The 15521-nt window shown below is 40.5% G+C and overlaps 1 protein-coding gene across 6 annotated transcripts in view; it reads right to left on the bottom strand.

The window, feature by feature from the left end:
* LOC127456722 (myomegalin-like) overlaps positions 1–15521 on the bottom strand; it is an 88823-nt gene that overhangs the window by 11763 nt on the left and 61539 nt on the right. For 4 of the 6 annotated variants that reach the window (XM_051725250.1, XM_051725245.1, XM_051725248.1 and 1 more), the window contains 8 exons: positions 15237–15408; positions 14908–15024; positions 13364–13796; positions 12095–12330; positions 11939–11993; positions 2938–3182; positions 1318–1461; positions 779–982 (listed from right to left, as the gene is read on the bottom strand). In XM_051725250.1, the coding sequence (XP_051581210.1) occupies positions 779–982; positions 1318–1461; positions 2938–3182; positions 11939–11993; positions 12095–12330; positions 13364–13796; positions 14908–15024; positions 15237–15408 (1606 nt within the window). The remainder of the gene's footprint in view (positions 1–778; positions 983–1317; positions 1462–2937; positions 3183–11938; positions 11994–12094; positions 12331–13363; positions 13797–14907; positions 15025–15236; positions 15409–15521) is intronic. The other 2 variants (XM_051725247.1, XM_051725249.1) reach the window with 2 other exon arrangements.

The following is a 15521-nucleotide window of genomic DNA, read 5'->3' as shown; positions in this document are numbered from 1 at the left end:
TTCTGATCAATGAAATTAAAATGACTGATCAATTCTACCAAATATTACAATATTGACCAAATATTTAGTCCAATATTTAAAGCGAAAACGTATACTTTTGACCAGATTTACACTTTAACAATTCAAGAGTTTTATCTTAATTTATCACAAATTTGAAATTTTTTCCTGCAACAATTCCTTTGCCATTAGGTGTCATTGAAACAGATGATTGAGACTGAAAATTGAAGCTCATCTCTGGTTAAAAACACACCACACAGTCACATTCAAAATGTGAATTTCCAAATCACTTCAGCACCTCAATACAACCTCAGCATTATGCACATAAAGGAGTTACATATATTAGGGATAAAATATTGTGGCAAGGAGGAGGGCGGGGCCGGTATGTGATGACGCACGCCCGGCCCCTAATCAGGCTAATCAAGCCGATGAGAGGGATGAAAGTTTGGGAGAGAGAGAGCTACAGGCAGCTGTCCTGTATGTGTTTATGTTTTGTCTTTATGTTTTAATTTATCATTAAATTATTATTCATACTGTCAAGCCGGTTCTCGCCTCCTCCTTTCCCTTTTACGCTGTTACAAATATCTATATTCAGTGATTGTATAATGCATTCATAACTTCTGAGGTTTGCTTTACAAAAATATTTCAATTAAGCCAATATAGTTTACTATCTGCAACAGCATTATTCCAAATAATGGTTACAATGTTGCCTGTAGTACAACGTTTCAATGACAGAATTAGTTTTAGTCACTCAGTGGTTCACACTCAAATGCACGCTCACTGTTTCCCAGCTGTCTCTGGAGCATTTGAAGCTCTTGGTGAACCTCTGCCACTGAGAATCCCCCACCATAGTGGTGACGGGTTCTCAAGGGATGAGCTTGAGAATCAAACACAGGTTGAGTGGACATTTGAGATAAGGGGTTGAGGAGACAGTGGGGGGAGGTGGAGAAGGAAAGGGAGCTGGACAGAGGACCAGCAGAGAGGCCTGATGGGAGGAAACATAGAGAAAGAGCCACAGATATTTAATTGGGTAAGACATAAATGCCTAAAAACAGCTAAAAAAAATAAATAAAATAATAATAATTTCTATTCATGTAACATTCATTTAGAAAATGTAAATGAGAAAATTCTGACATTAATTACTTACCCTCATATTGTTCTATATGTTGTTATTTTTAAAAGTCATATGGACTACTACAAAAATGGCAAAACATGAGGGAGTAAATTATGACAGAATTTCAACATTGTTATGAGAAATGCTTCATATCTGTGTAAACTACTGACTGAACTATGATGTGGTGCCTCACACTTTCTTCCTACCTGTCTGTGCTTGGGTTTTCAGTGGTCTGTGAGGTGTACAGTGTATGCTGGGAGAGGTGTTGGAGGACTGATTGCTGAGAGAGGATGTAACGGATGGAGGGTTGGATGGACGTAATGAGGCTGGGCCTCTATGACTTTGTGAGTCTGAAAAACAAATAGATGGAGAATAAAAGGATGAATGATCTGAATGTGTTCACACAAAGCACACAATTCTGAAAATAAACTGTGTACATATGCATGTGTATATATTAGTGCTGTCAGTTGATTAAAATATTTAATCGTGATTAATCGCTTGATTTTCATAGTTAATCGCGATTTATTGCTGAAATTTGACTCTATAAATACTTAATTTAGTTTCCAAAGCATTTTACAGCATAAAGACAGGAATGCACTAAATTGCACCAATTAAAGTAACATTAAACATTTACCAAAGTGTAAGTTGGGGGTTGACTAATTGAAAGAACTAGTCCCCGTAGTTTGCGTATGAATTGCAATGGGCATTAAATCTCTTAAACCCTCATCCTCCATATTATCACAGTAATCATGGTTCGGAAAACGGTGGAGCCGAGTGATGAGGGAAGGCTGGGGGAGAATGATCACAATCAGCTGGGAGAAGGATAGTGTGGAGCCGGAGCTGCAGTTCGAGAGAGAGAGAGAGAGATGTGTGTGACGAGGAGGAGGGCGTGGCTGGGCCTCGAGGACGCACGTCCAGCGCTGAACCATCCTACTCAGCCGGGATGGGGATAAGGACGAGCCAGAGACGCCAGTGAGAGAGAGAGACGAGTGTGACAAGGAGGAGGCTGTGGCCGGGCCGTGAGGATGCATGCCTGGCGCTGAATCACCCTAATCAGCCGGGAGAGGGATAAGGACGAGCCGGAGATGCCAGAGAGGAAGAGAGAGAGAGAGATGCACGAATCCTGTCTGTGTGTGTGTGTGTGTCTTTATGTTTATACGTAGCTGGCTGAAAAGCAGTACGTGTTTTTGTTTTGTTATATACTGAAAAGTGTTTATTAAATGTCTGACGTGGATTGTTCACCCAGTCCCTGCTTCCTCCTTTCCACATTGAGAACCTGATTTGCCACATTGATGTAACGAGGTTCTTACGATGGGCAAGGAGGAGGCAGGAACCAGAGGAACAGTCAACGTAAAACTTTAATAACAAACTGAACTCAAACATAAACTGCAAAACAAACAAATACGCGCACACACACACAGCTTGTGCTCTCTCTCTCTCTCCCTCACTAGTGTCTCCGGCTCGCCCTTATCCACCTCCCGGCTGATTAGGATGATTCAGCTGCAGGCGTGCGTCCTCACGGCCCGGCCACGCCCTCCTCCTCATCACACATGGCTATCCATTTGCTACAGCAATCATGAAGCTCCATTTACATGATTCACAACACTTTGAACTCCACATGAAAAGCGCTCGCAAAAAATATCTTGTTTTGCTTTAAGCGCCAGCACTTTCCACATAATGATACTTTACCCGAATTTTCCGGTAAGACAGAAGCGCAACACAACGTGTTCACAAAGTGAACACAAGTGAATAAATTAATCGCATGCATTAACACATTAATTTCAACAGCTCTAGTATATGTATATGTTTATTTGGTGGTTATAAACCTGTGACACTTCTTGTAGCGTCCTCTCTGTCATATTCACTGGCAGCATCCAGTTCCGAGCAAATCTCCAGATCCTCAATGTTTGAGCCAGGGTCATCCGACATAAAAGAAGTCCTATCTGATTGGTCTGTGGCCTCTGACAGCGCCTGGCTGCTAGCAGGTGTTTCTGATCGTGGTTGTTGCTGGTCGAGTTTAGAACATAGCGACTCGATGAGTTTGTTTTTCTGTTGTAGCTCCTTACTCAGCCTGCGAAGATGATGGGACAGGACAGATGAAAGGACAGATGACATTTAGCACTGTAAGCATTACATTGAAACTAATCACAATTTATCTGCCATGGGATACTAATAAGGGACCACAGTATTTCACAATATATGTATATATATGTGTGTGTGTGTAAGAGAGAAAGATTAGAGAGACAGGTTTTTAGTTTCATGAACATATTGTGCACCTGAAAAGTGAATCGTGAAGCCGTTAATTACCATTAATGTAAACAGAAAACACTTAACATGTTCCTAAATCAAGAGACATTTAGTCACCAAACGTAAACAATGACCACAATCTGCAAACAAAGGATATGTATGATTATAAATCTATTGTCAGAATATGAACACTACCTAACAAGGGTAATTCTCATAGTATACAGTATGTACTCAACCTGATTGTAAACTTTTCCTGCACCTGTATCCAAATTGGGTTATAAATGCAAATACTCTGTGTTTGGCATGTGCCAAATGTGTCCAGCATGCAGTGCATTAGGCTAATTTTGTACCCACAATTCATTCCATGCTGGATTAATTAGGACCTGTTTTTGTTTTGTCTGAGCAGAGGCCAAAACACACACACACACACACTCACACAGTCCCACTAGTGCCTGCGTCATGTCCCTCACATGTGCTCTTTCTCCAGATCATTTTATTATCAATTAGATGCACTCACAGACATATGCACCAAGATTTAACAACAACATTAACTACACTGGGGCCAAAAGTCCACTTTTCTTTTTTAAACCACATTAAAAAAATCTGGGAACCTTTGGGATTAAAAAATAAATAAATAAATAAATAAATAAATGTAGGCATATGAGAGTTAAGTTTGTGCAGTATTTCTAGATCACTAATCAAATTTAAGCAAATTTTTGGCATTGATTATACACTGTAAGCGTCTTTATACCTAAGGCACATAAAACACAAAAGATGCTGGGATGACATGGATCATCAGGTTTTGTCCATGCCAGCTCGAGTGCATACTGTCATTAAAGCAAAAAGAGGACATACCAAAGATATTTTGAAATTCATGTAATTTACAGTACATTTTTCAATTAATCTTTTCACTCAAATTGTCATTGTAATAATAATAATTACAACAGAACTTTTTGTATAAAATTAGAAATAATGGAAAACAGAAGTATTTTCACATGTGGTCTCAGACTTTTGAACCTCACTGTATATCTTAAAATAAATAATAAACAAAATACATAGATCCATCAATGTCACAGATGATTTATCATACACATTGAGGAACCAAGTAAACTGTTTATCTTTCTCCTACACTATTTCTTCATACACAGTGGAACATAAAAGCAACTTTCTTAGGTGATACAGATTGTCTTCCTACAGATTGTGAAACCAGCACCTTTAAAAGACATTTTGCAATTCTTACTTCTCCAACTGCCTGTGCAGGGCTCTTTTTTCCCTTTCTGTCTGCTTCTTGAGAACGGCCAACTCTCTCTTCTGCACCTGCCATTCCCACAGAGAGAAGGAGAAGAGCGAGTCACGGTACAGGGGGCTGCTTTTGGACAGCATGTATCTCCAAAGCGGGGCCATGGCCCCACGGCCTGCCTGCCCACCTGCGTTACCTTGAGACCTGGTTACAGCCACTTCATCTTGACTTCCTGAACTCACGGCTGGCTGGGGAACATAGATCAGCAGGTCAGAGGCTGCTGAACTGTCCACCGATGTAGCGCCTGTCAGCTGGGTCTCTGTGGTAACTGGGCCGTGATCATTCGCGTGACGAACGCTGGGGGGTTTGCCCAGATTGCCAGTAGTGGTGGGGGAGGAGTAGGGAATCTCCAGCAGGCAATCGGGTGAAGAGCTACGCAAATCCGGAGATTACACAAAGTGCTGATGACACTGATCTGTTTACTCCAAACCTCAACGGAGAATTTTAATACATACACATATTCATGAATAATAGCAAACAACGAAGAGAAAGAGAATATACAAACTGTTGTGACATCCAGAATGGTCTTGACTAAAGTTTTGCTCTTTTCAGGTCCTTGTACTGGATTGAAGAACTGATCCAACACCTGATCATTCGCAAATCCTCCCTTAAATTCCCTAAGTCTCGTTTTCAATACTGCTGTTGAATGTTGCAGCTGAACGTCCTTTCTCTTAGAGACCAGTCCCTCTAGACTCTTATGTTTATTCCCAAAGGAGGAAATGACTAATTAGTGTGTCTTCCTGAAACGTAACGTCCTTCCCAATGGGCTCCCAAACACAACAAAACCCTATGTGTGGGACATTGGAAGTGGTGGAGTCCTTGCTTTTGGGCTGATGTGTTCCTCTGTGCATAAACGTGGTACTACAGTCAAAAGAGAAACATCCGGCCTCTGGTAATCAAACATAAAGCGTGATCAAACTATTACATGCTTATTCTATTTAGTCCCGGTTCAACGTCCATCAGTCAACCTAAAAAAGTGTCTCTTTACGAGACTCTTTGACAAAAATCTCTTTGGAGAAAAATACTTGGCAAAACAGAACCCATCCTTTTTGTAAAAGTCAATTCTTATGAACCACAGATATATCCATAAAGTATTGTATATGTCCAAACAAAAACATGTATAAAAACAGGAAAAACAAAAGGGAATCCTCTTCCACAGGCAGGACAATACTGATATTTCCCAGTCTCTCCTCTTCTGGCATTCAGTCACACGTCTTTCACATGGCCTTTCATGCTGTCCTCTGCTTCCACCGCCTTGCCATCACTCTTTCTGTCTCTCATGTGCCTATCTCTCTCTTTTTCTCCCAGCTTCGTCTCCCTTTGACCTATTTCACTCATGAGGTTAACAACTTAACCTGATTAGTGCTGAAGTCAGCACCCAATCCAAAGCCTGGTGGTCATAGCACAGATACCAGTCCATGTGACAACTCTGTCCCAAGGCAAATGGTCACAAGAGGACATGAAAACACACATAAACATTTAGAACATCAAACCGATGCAAATCCCCTCTGTTTTTCACTCAATTACAGGCTCTGGCTAAATGAACCGACTTGCAACAAAATAAGGTTGAGTCCAGCCGTGCATCTGGTCGGCCATCTGTGCACTCATTTTCTTTTTTCTTTCACCTCATTAATGGCTGTGATCCCAATGAAAAACAGAGATTTTTTTTTTGAAGGGAATTACACACTGGAAATCATCCTTATCGAGTGTGAACTTTCACTACGTTGTATAAAAGGAAGTATGAGAAGAGGAGGTCATATATACTCAGAGATTGGCAAAGACAGCTCTAAACTGCAATTAAAACCATTAAGAAGATGGCAGATCCATTGTGATGCAACTAAGAAAAGTATTCTCTTATTGGTTCAAGGGTCCTTCAAAATTATCTATGGTTTGGAGCAGTTCTCTCAGCAGTATCTTGCACAAATGTGGTTTGTTCTCTCCTTTGACTGTTCTCCACCATTTAAAGATACCTAACACAAGACTTCTGCAAGGAGAATTTTTCAACAGTGACCTCTCCAGGCACTTTGATGTTTTGTGGTTCTCCATTTGCTTCAACATAAGATGAAAAAATGGTTAAATGATGGTAAGACTTTAGGGGGCCTAGGTAGCTCAGTGAGTACTGATGCTGACTACCACCCCTGGAGTCGCGAGTTCGAATCCAGGGTGTGCTGAGTGACTACAGCCAGGTCTCCTAAGCAACCAAATTGGCCCGGTTGCTAGAGAGGGTAGAGTTACATGGGGTAACCTCCTCGTGGTCGCGATTAGTGGTTCTCACTCTCAATGGGGCATGTGGTAAGTTGTGCGTGGATCGCGGAGAGTAGCATGAGCCTCCACATGCTGGGAGTCTCCGCGGTCATGCACAACGTGCCACGCGATAAGTGCACGGATTGACAGTCTCAGAAGTGGAGGCAACTGAGACTTGTCCTCTGCCACATTTTATGTTATGAGGTGAGTAACCGCACCACCACGATGACCTACTAAGTAATGGGAATTAAGCATTCCAAATTGGGGAGAAAAGGGGATTAAAAAAAATAATAATGGTAAAACGATGAGACTGCCAGCAAACCAACAAACCAATCCATCCCAGCTGACTCAGACTGGCTCCAGACAGTGGGTTCTACATGCATACACAAAAAAACAAAAACAAAAAAAAAACATGGAAGATGATAAATAAGAGCTCAATGATTCCACCAATGTTTCAAGAGATGAGTGCAATGAGCAGGTCCTTTTCAAAACCGGCTCAGTTCTTGAAGATGTGAGGCACATCTTCTGCTATAGACCCAAGTAAAGCAATTTATAGTGGTAAAAACAGCAATAAAGTGCCATGTTCTTGTTGCTGAAGAATACCATCTCAATCTGCATATACATTCAAAACACAAACACAGGTAAGTCTGTTCACAGGCAGACAGCAGCAGAGGCTTTACAGCTCATGCATGCTCACCAGCTGACTGCCTCTCAACACAATGTATTATGGGGTGGAAAAATAAGAGTCATCTCCCATAGTGGTTCTGAGGCTGCTGCCACAGAAACCATAGAAGGCTTTTGAGGTCAGAATGGGGGCATGAACTGCTGAATGAAATGTCCTGTAAGTTCTGAACATGCCTGAGACTCCCTTGAACCAGCAGTGACATTATGTATCAAGTTCCTGACAGTTCATATTAGCCTAAGCTCATAGCATCACTCAATCGGGCCCATAGGCAAAGTCAAATAAGTCTCCAAAGTCAACTTCTGTGCTCATGAAAGGGCAGAAATGAAGAAAGTCAGTTACAGATGGATGTGTAGGTGAAAATATTATAATGAAAAAGAGAAATATCCTTATTACATCATATCCCATATATCATAAATAACAAAACAGAGCAGAAATGAAGTGAATTATACTAAAAATCAATTTTATAAAGTGCATACTGTGTAGCTCAGATGAAGGTACCCATTTAAGGCTTAGCGATGCCTGGTATACCTACAGTGGCCTTACATGCAGTAATTACTTACTGCATTTAAGTATTTAGGTACTTAAACAACATTAACAATGTATTCATTTTAATTGCGTTAGTAAACAAGCAATAAAAAAATGTGGCATCTGCAAACAAATGATGGAAGATGTTTTCTCGGAACTAACACTTTTCTTAGTAATTCTGCAATTACATTTAACCAACTGGCTTAAAGGTCATTTTTAGTATACCTGTTTTCCACCGAAATGGTGCCGGAGCCTGTGCTTGGCTGGTTCTCGGCCAGGGGAATTCTATGGCAAACCCGCCTGCTTTTCCACTGACTCGAGACATGGCTACGTGGTAGTTTTACGTGACTACCTAACCTGCCCACAAACAAACATGGTGCAACACAGTATATTTGTACAGCTTCTACTCCTGTTTTTGAGGACATATTTAAAGCTACACTATGTAAGATTTGTTTGTTAGAAATGAACACAATTTCATTAATGAGCAAGTACACCAACAATCGTCTTCTAAACTATGTTTCTGCCTTACCCCGATTCACTATGGTAAGCCTATAATAATTATTTATATTTTAGAGCTCTCAGGACGGATTTGGCAGGAAATTGCATACTTACGTCATTCGTCCGTGCGTGTTTATGTCATGTCCGTAAATAAAGAAAATAAGATCCAGCTACTACAGCGCGTGTATATGTGCGTGATAGTTGCATTAGCCGTGGAATCAGCTAACAAGCACATTTGGAAAGGCGATTTGCAAACATTAACTAAATATAAGTGCGATACTAAAGCTGGAACACGAACAGTTGGTACTGATCTATGCTTGAGAATCAAATATTTGGAAAATCCTGCCAGTGTTGGCGTGTGTCCTGAATGTCAAAAAGCTGCATGTCTTTTAAGATGTTTATGTTTATGGAGAGTTTTGTTATTGATGAAGCTCTCTGAGTGAACCCAGGAAAACACTAGAGAGAGTGTACAGGCTGCGCAGAGAGCAGAAAATAAAAGCCTTACTTTGACGGTGTCTGAGTTTCCCGACTCGTCCTTTCCCGTGCAACCTTCACAATATTGATCCTCATTCACAAAGCAGTCCGGTGTAAAATGATTTGCATGTTTTGGTATGTTTTGGGGCACATTTGCTTTAAAAACAAAACATGTCCACTGCGTCTTCAGAGGCTCTGATGCTGGGAGTACACGAAGACTCTTATGTTCACTTTTACAGCCTACAACAGAACACTTATGACGCTTACGAAGCTGAGACATTATTCTTCTCACTGTAGCTGCTCCAGCGTGGGAAAAAATGGTGGACTGTGTGTAGATCACTCGGGGGAGGATCTATGATAATAGGGTGGAGTCCGTCACCAGTCGTGTGCATGGCCTGCTCTAAAGTGAAGTCACTTTAGGGAAAACGTAAACGCAAAAAGGGAAAACGACAAGAGTCCGTAATAAAACACGAAACAACATCGGATTGGCTTTTCAGAGGTGGTGACAACTCTGAGGTCTTGAAGGATTTAAAACTGACCCAGATATGGAGTTTTGTTTTGCTAGACAGTAGGTAAGATATTTTATTCGACTGATAGTTAGCCAGGTAGCTCTCTTAGCACAGTAGTTCGTTAGATAGTGTTATCCACTCTAAATGTTTTCAATTTCATTTGAGGAAGGAAGGACAGTGGAAACTTTTACAATTATGGTAGTAACAATGCTCTAAACCAGTTACTACCTTGGTCTATTTGCCTGCTAGCTAAGTTATAATAGTTTCCACCATTTGATTTGATCCAATATGACTAGCAATCGTTATGTCTAATGTCATCGTTGCTTAACTTTTGTAATGCTATCTATTTTAAAACAACTGTTTTCATTAAGTCAAATCAACAGCGGAAAATATGCTACTTACCTGCTCATAAGACATATATTTGGATATCCATCTTTTTCTTCCTTTTATTTATATATGTTTTTGAGGGGAGGGGGCGAGTTTTGTTGTCGTTAGTGACATTCGCTCTAGAAAGATGATCACCTGTAACCATGGTTACACCGGCGGTAATCAAACCATCAGATTAATCCACACAGAAGAGCAGAGTCGAAGGCCAACTCGCATAATTACCAAAACAATGTTCCTCCGCAAGTAACCTGCAGTTTTATGTTTCAACCGCTAGATGGCCAAAAGTTACATAGTGTAGCTTTAAACATACAAAGTAATACAATCCAACGTTATTAGACTGCTCAACAAAATTGCCAGAAACAACGTCTGCTCAAGAATACTGATAATGTAGGTTTCACTATTTTGAAAGATCTTTTTAATGTGGCTTAACTAGCTAAGTTCTATAAACTGTAACAGTGGAACAGTTATTTACATTGGTGTAGCAGTGGTGTCTGCGTTCCGCTGCTGAATGCTTTTGATGTCCAATATTTAATTTAATTTTTTGTAAAGAAGTACTCCTCGCTGCAGATGGTAGCTATCCAAACTGTTGTTGTTCGAAAAACGTTATCTGGTGACAAATTTTATCCCGACCTCCCCCCTCTGATGTAATCAGTTCCTGCTTCAAGACCAGCAAGCTTTTGGGCCAGTGAGGAACCAGTCTTTCTGCCTCAGAACTGCCTTTTCTGTGGTGGAAACGCACGGAATGGTTCTAGAATTGGCACCGGCCAAGAACTAATCCCGGAACCATGTTGGTGGAAAAGAGGTAGTAGATGTATGAGGTCAGTTCCTCTTAAGTTCACACAAGTGTCACTGCAGAGTAACCAGACGTGTAGTTCATCATATCAGCTACAGTATGTTCCACTAATCTGACATCCAGAAAATGCCCATATAATATTTTGTCGAATAGTACATCTTTTGTTCTATAATTTAAAAAAAGTGTGCTTGTACTATCTTTCTTTAAAATAAATGCAATTTGGTTTTATATGTTGTTATGGATTTACATTTACAAGTATGGCTTAAATGTCAAAATACTTTTTAGGGCCACTTTTTATCAAAGTATGATTTATTCTAATCTGTTAGAAATCTAATAACATTAAATAAAAGAACGATCAAATGATTGGTTTTCTGTATGGATCTTTGAGGATCAATTTGAGAACGTATAAAGCATGAAAATCTCTGTAAGAATCATTGACCTGAACATATCTCATTACTAAAATGATCTGTGATATTGATCAGAGATTTCCAACATAGTCCTAATGTATCCATGATGCTTAGAGTGAGAAACTCATCACAGCTGGTGTCCAGGTCAATAGGACAAAGGGGCATTGGCTATTCCACCAAACACACGCACAGCAAAAACTAGTCAATACATAACTTCTGATCACACAAAACATGCTATTATTACTGCACAGAGAAACAACAAAACTTCACTGAGGAAAACATTCTGAGCTAAGATACTGCAGAACTCTTTATTGGGAGATTCTGCAAAGTTGTGTCAGTACAGCAGGTCTATACAAACCAAATATCAACAAATCAATATGGCCCATGTGCTGTGGTCATTTTCTGGTTGAATTGGTGTACAGACAACAGAAAATTCAATTCAGTTTTGAAGGGTATAATCACAGGGTGTGATCAATAACATCTAAAACCTTAATGAAAAAGACTGCAAATTGTCTGGGGACAAACCTGTCCCCAGAAGAGAGTTAAAACAACCTACCACCAGGGACATTTGGGGACGTCCTCATTTTGAGAAATGATTCAAAGAGTTTTTTTTTGTTGTTTTTTTTAAACTGCAAAAAGTTTTTAGGTTCAGTGTTTCGGTTAGTCAATTGGAATTATAATTGGTTAATTTGTTTATTAGTTTTGTATAAAACAAAACAAACAAAAAAAACTTGTGCGTGCGTGCACAGTCAACTTACTGTATTGCAAGCAGCTCATGGCCTGATTTATCATCTGGGACTTCAGAGTGATCACCTGTAACGAGAATATAATTGAATGCAATTTTTTGTTCAAAAAAGGTCTTCAGAGATATTTCAAATGCATGCAGACATGTTTGCATGTGTCATTGCACTCACGGCCACTGATCTTTGTGCTGACTCTCTGGGTGAGTGAGATGCTCTGTGAAAGCTGGTCTCTGAAGCTCTGACCCATGTAGTAATCAATGTCGTTGGAGCGCAGCAGTTCTTCAAAGGCCTTGTTGGTGTCTCTCAGATGCTGAGTCAGAATGTGGCACATGCCACGGCCCTCACGCATCCTCTGACGCAGATGAGACAGCTCGCGGGCCTGCGCTTGGATCAGCGTGTCAAACTTACTGCATGGAGGACAGAGAAAGAAGCATTTATCTACGGTATCAATCTCATTAAAGTGATACCCAGGCCGGGGGCCTGGGTAGCTCAGTGGTAAAATACGCTGGCTACCACCCCTGGAGTTCGCTAGTTTGCTAGTTCGAATCCCAGGGCGTGCTGAGTGACTCCAGCCAGGTCTCCTAAGCAACCAAATTGGCTTGGTTGCTAGGGAGGGTAGAGTCACATGGGGTAATCTCCTCATGGTCGCTATAATGTGGTTTGTTCTCGGTGGGGCGCATGGTGAATTGAGCGTGGTTGCCGCGGTGGATGGCGTGAAGCCTCCACATGCGCTATGTCTCCGTGGCAACGCGCTCAACAAGCCACGTGATAAGATGCGCGGGTTGACTGTCTCAGACGCGGAGGCAACTGGGATTCGTACTCCGCCACCCGGACTGAGGCGAATCACTATGCGACCACGAGGACTTAGAGTGCATTGGGAATTGGGCATTCCAAATTGGGAGAAAAAGGGGAAAAAATCCCCCCCCCAAAAAATAAATAAAAAAATAAATAAAATATTTCACCCCAAAATGAAAATTCTCTCATTTATTCACCCTCATGCCATCCCAGATGTGTATGACTTATTTACCAGAACAAAGATTTTTAGAAGAATATCTCCGCTCTGTAGGTCCATACAATGCAAGTGAATGGTGACCAGACATTTTAAGCTCCAAGAGCTGAGATAATCTTCTAAACATCTGGGATGGCATGAAAGTGAGTAAATGACGAGAGAATTTTATTTTTGGGTGAACTATCCCTTTAAGGTAGTATAGCCATTGTGATACTTAATTTTATGTTAAAGGTTTTTCTCATTTCCCAGCTTGATATGCAGAGTCAATTATAAGACATCATGTTGTATAGTAGGTTGATTCCATCTAAAATCAATGGTATGATATGATTTGGGATGCATTTTAAAAAACTATGAGCATTTATTGTATAACTACTATGGTGAAATGAGTTCAGAGAGAGATTAGTTGTTCTACTCTATACTCTGTTACTCACCCTGGCCAGTTTGCGGTTTTGCCATCCTCTGCATGACCTTTGCCCTTCCTGAGCTGCTCCTCCAGTGATGTCACTCGGGATATAAGCTCTTGCAGCTCTCGGCCTTGTTTGGGCTGACGGGGAAGTGAGCCAAACCCATCAGATGACTGCCAGCCCTCGTCTTCCTCTGTTGCACTCTGTGCCTCACAGTTATCCAAGCCCCAGTTGACCATACGGGGAGTGCTGACTGGGGTGTGATCATGTGTTTGGGCCTGTAAGTTGTGGATCAGAGCCTGAGACCGGGAGAGCTGACTGCGCAGGTCCTCAACTAGGTGCTGCAGGTAGGTCACGTCATGTTCAGTCTTGCCAGAGTTCAGTGAGCTGGAAGCACCCCACCACTGAGAGCCCCCGTCATGATATGAGAGAGATGTGCACAGCTCCAGATCATCAAATTCTATAGTGGAGGAAGGCACATGTTTGATGTATGATACTTTTAGCTTGTTTTAAAGGGAGTTAATATATTATTAGGGTATGACTGATGAGATTGTAATGTTTTGAAAGTGATGTGCTTCAAAAGTCAAAAAGTATTATGACTTTAAAGTCAAAGTGAAATGCAGTTTGCAACCCATTTTACTTCTGTAATGTGAAAGTATATTTGGGTGTAAACAGAATATTCAATGAGAAAAAAGTTGGGGGATTTATTTTTATCCAACCGGGAATTGACAGGACAATGAAAAATAGGCATTACATAAAAGAATGGAGCCAGATCAAATTTAAAGGAATAGTTCACCAAAAAAAGAAAATTCTCTCCTCAAATACTTACCGTCATGCCATCCCTGATGTGTATGACTTTTTCTTCTGCTGAACATAAATGAAGATTTTTAGAAGAATATTTCAGTTCTGTAGGTCCTCACAATGCACGTGAATGGGTACCAAAACTTTGAAGCTCCAAAAAGCATATAAAAGCAGCATAAAAGTAATCCATAAAACTCCAGTGGTTAAATACATGTCTTCTGAAGCGATATAAGTGTGGGTGAGAAACAGATACATATATAAGTCCTTTTTTAATATCAATCTCCACTTTCACATTCTTTTTGAGCAAACTGACACCTAATTTACCTACATTTTTGTAACCATTCACCTGCATTGTGAGGACCTACAGATCTGAAGTATTCTTCTAAATATCTTTGTTTGTGTTCAGCAGAAGAAAGAAAGTTAAACACATCTGGGATGGCATGAGAGTGAGTAAATTATGAGAGAATTAACATTTTAAGACTTTAATATTGATAACACAATGCCTAAATAGCTATTAGGCTATTGGTTAACATTATCCTTAGTGCAGCCTAGGTGATATCACCATAAAAGAAAAGACGTTTCAGATAAAGAGCAAGTTACATTGTATTTTGATTTTACAAAGACAAACCCTTTTTTTTTTTTTAAAGAACATGAATCTTTCCAAATGAGATGAGGAATGTGCATTACGAAAGCAAATTAATGGAAAAGTTGGATTTCATGTTGACATTAAGATGTTAATGCCCCCTTGTGGTAACACCAAATGAAGTCACCTGGACTGCTGGCGTCTTCTCTCTCTGCCTCGTTCTCACTTCGGCCAGATGTCTCATAGCCCAGATCCTGGATGTCCACCTGAACCTGCTTATTATCCTGCTGTACTGATGTTTCTGCTAAATGATAGACCAGATAGACTGGCATTTTAGAAACTGAATCTAATCTTAAAAGTCCAAATATTTCATGTAGTTTCTCAAAAACTGTATGCATAATAATAACAACAGAATTATCAAAATGCTGTTTAAAATTTAGCATGTGACATCGCAGGTCATGATCAACTTCCCAAAAGTATTTAATGTCAACTACCCGTTTATGTGTGTGTACTCACTAAGAAGTTCTCTAAAGTCTTTAATTTGCTCGGCCTGAGCCTGAACTGTGGCCTCTGATACCATGAGTCTCTCCTGAAGCTCTTTGCTCTCCTGCTGCACCTGCTCAAGATCAGACTTCAGACGCACCGCCTGCTCTCTTATTGGCTCCCCTCCAGACACGCACTCACAGGCCTAAAAAGTCAGTGAGGACAAATTAGGCCTTGGCCCTTCAATGAAATACTGAGATGCTATATCCTGTGTAGATTTGGACAATAGAACAAAAATCCACAGTGTGGTGCACCTCT

Source organism: Myxocyprinus asiaticus, chromosome 19, assembly GCF_019703515.2.
Source record: "Myxocyprinus asiaticus isolate MX2 ecotype Aquarium Trade chromosome 19, UBuf_Myxa_2, whole genome shotgun sequence".
NCBI lineage: Eukaryota > Metazoa > Chordata > Actinopteri > Cypriniformes > Catostomidae > Myxocyprinus > Myxocyprinus asiaticus.
Note: the sequence above shows the minus strand (reverse complement) of the source record. Positions and strands in the feature narration are given on the sequence as shown.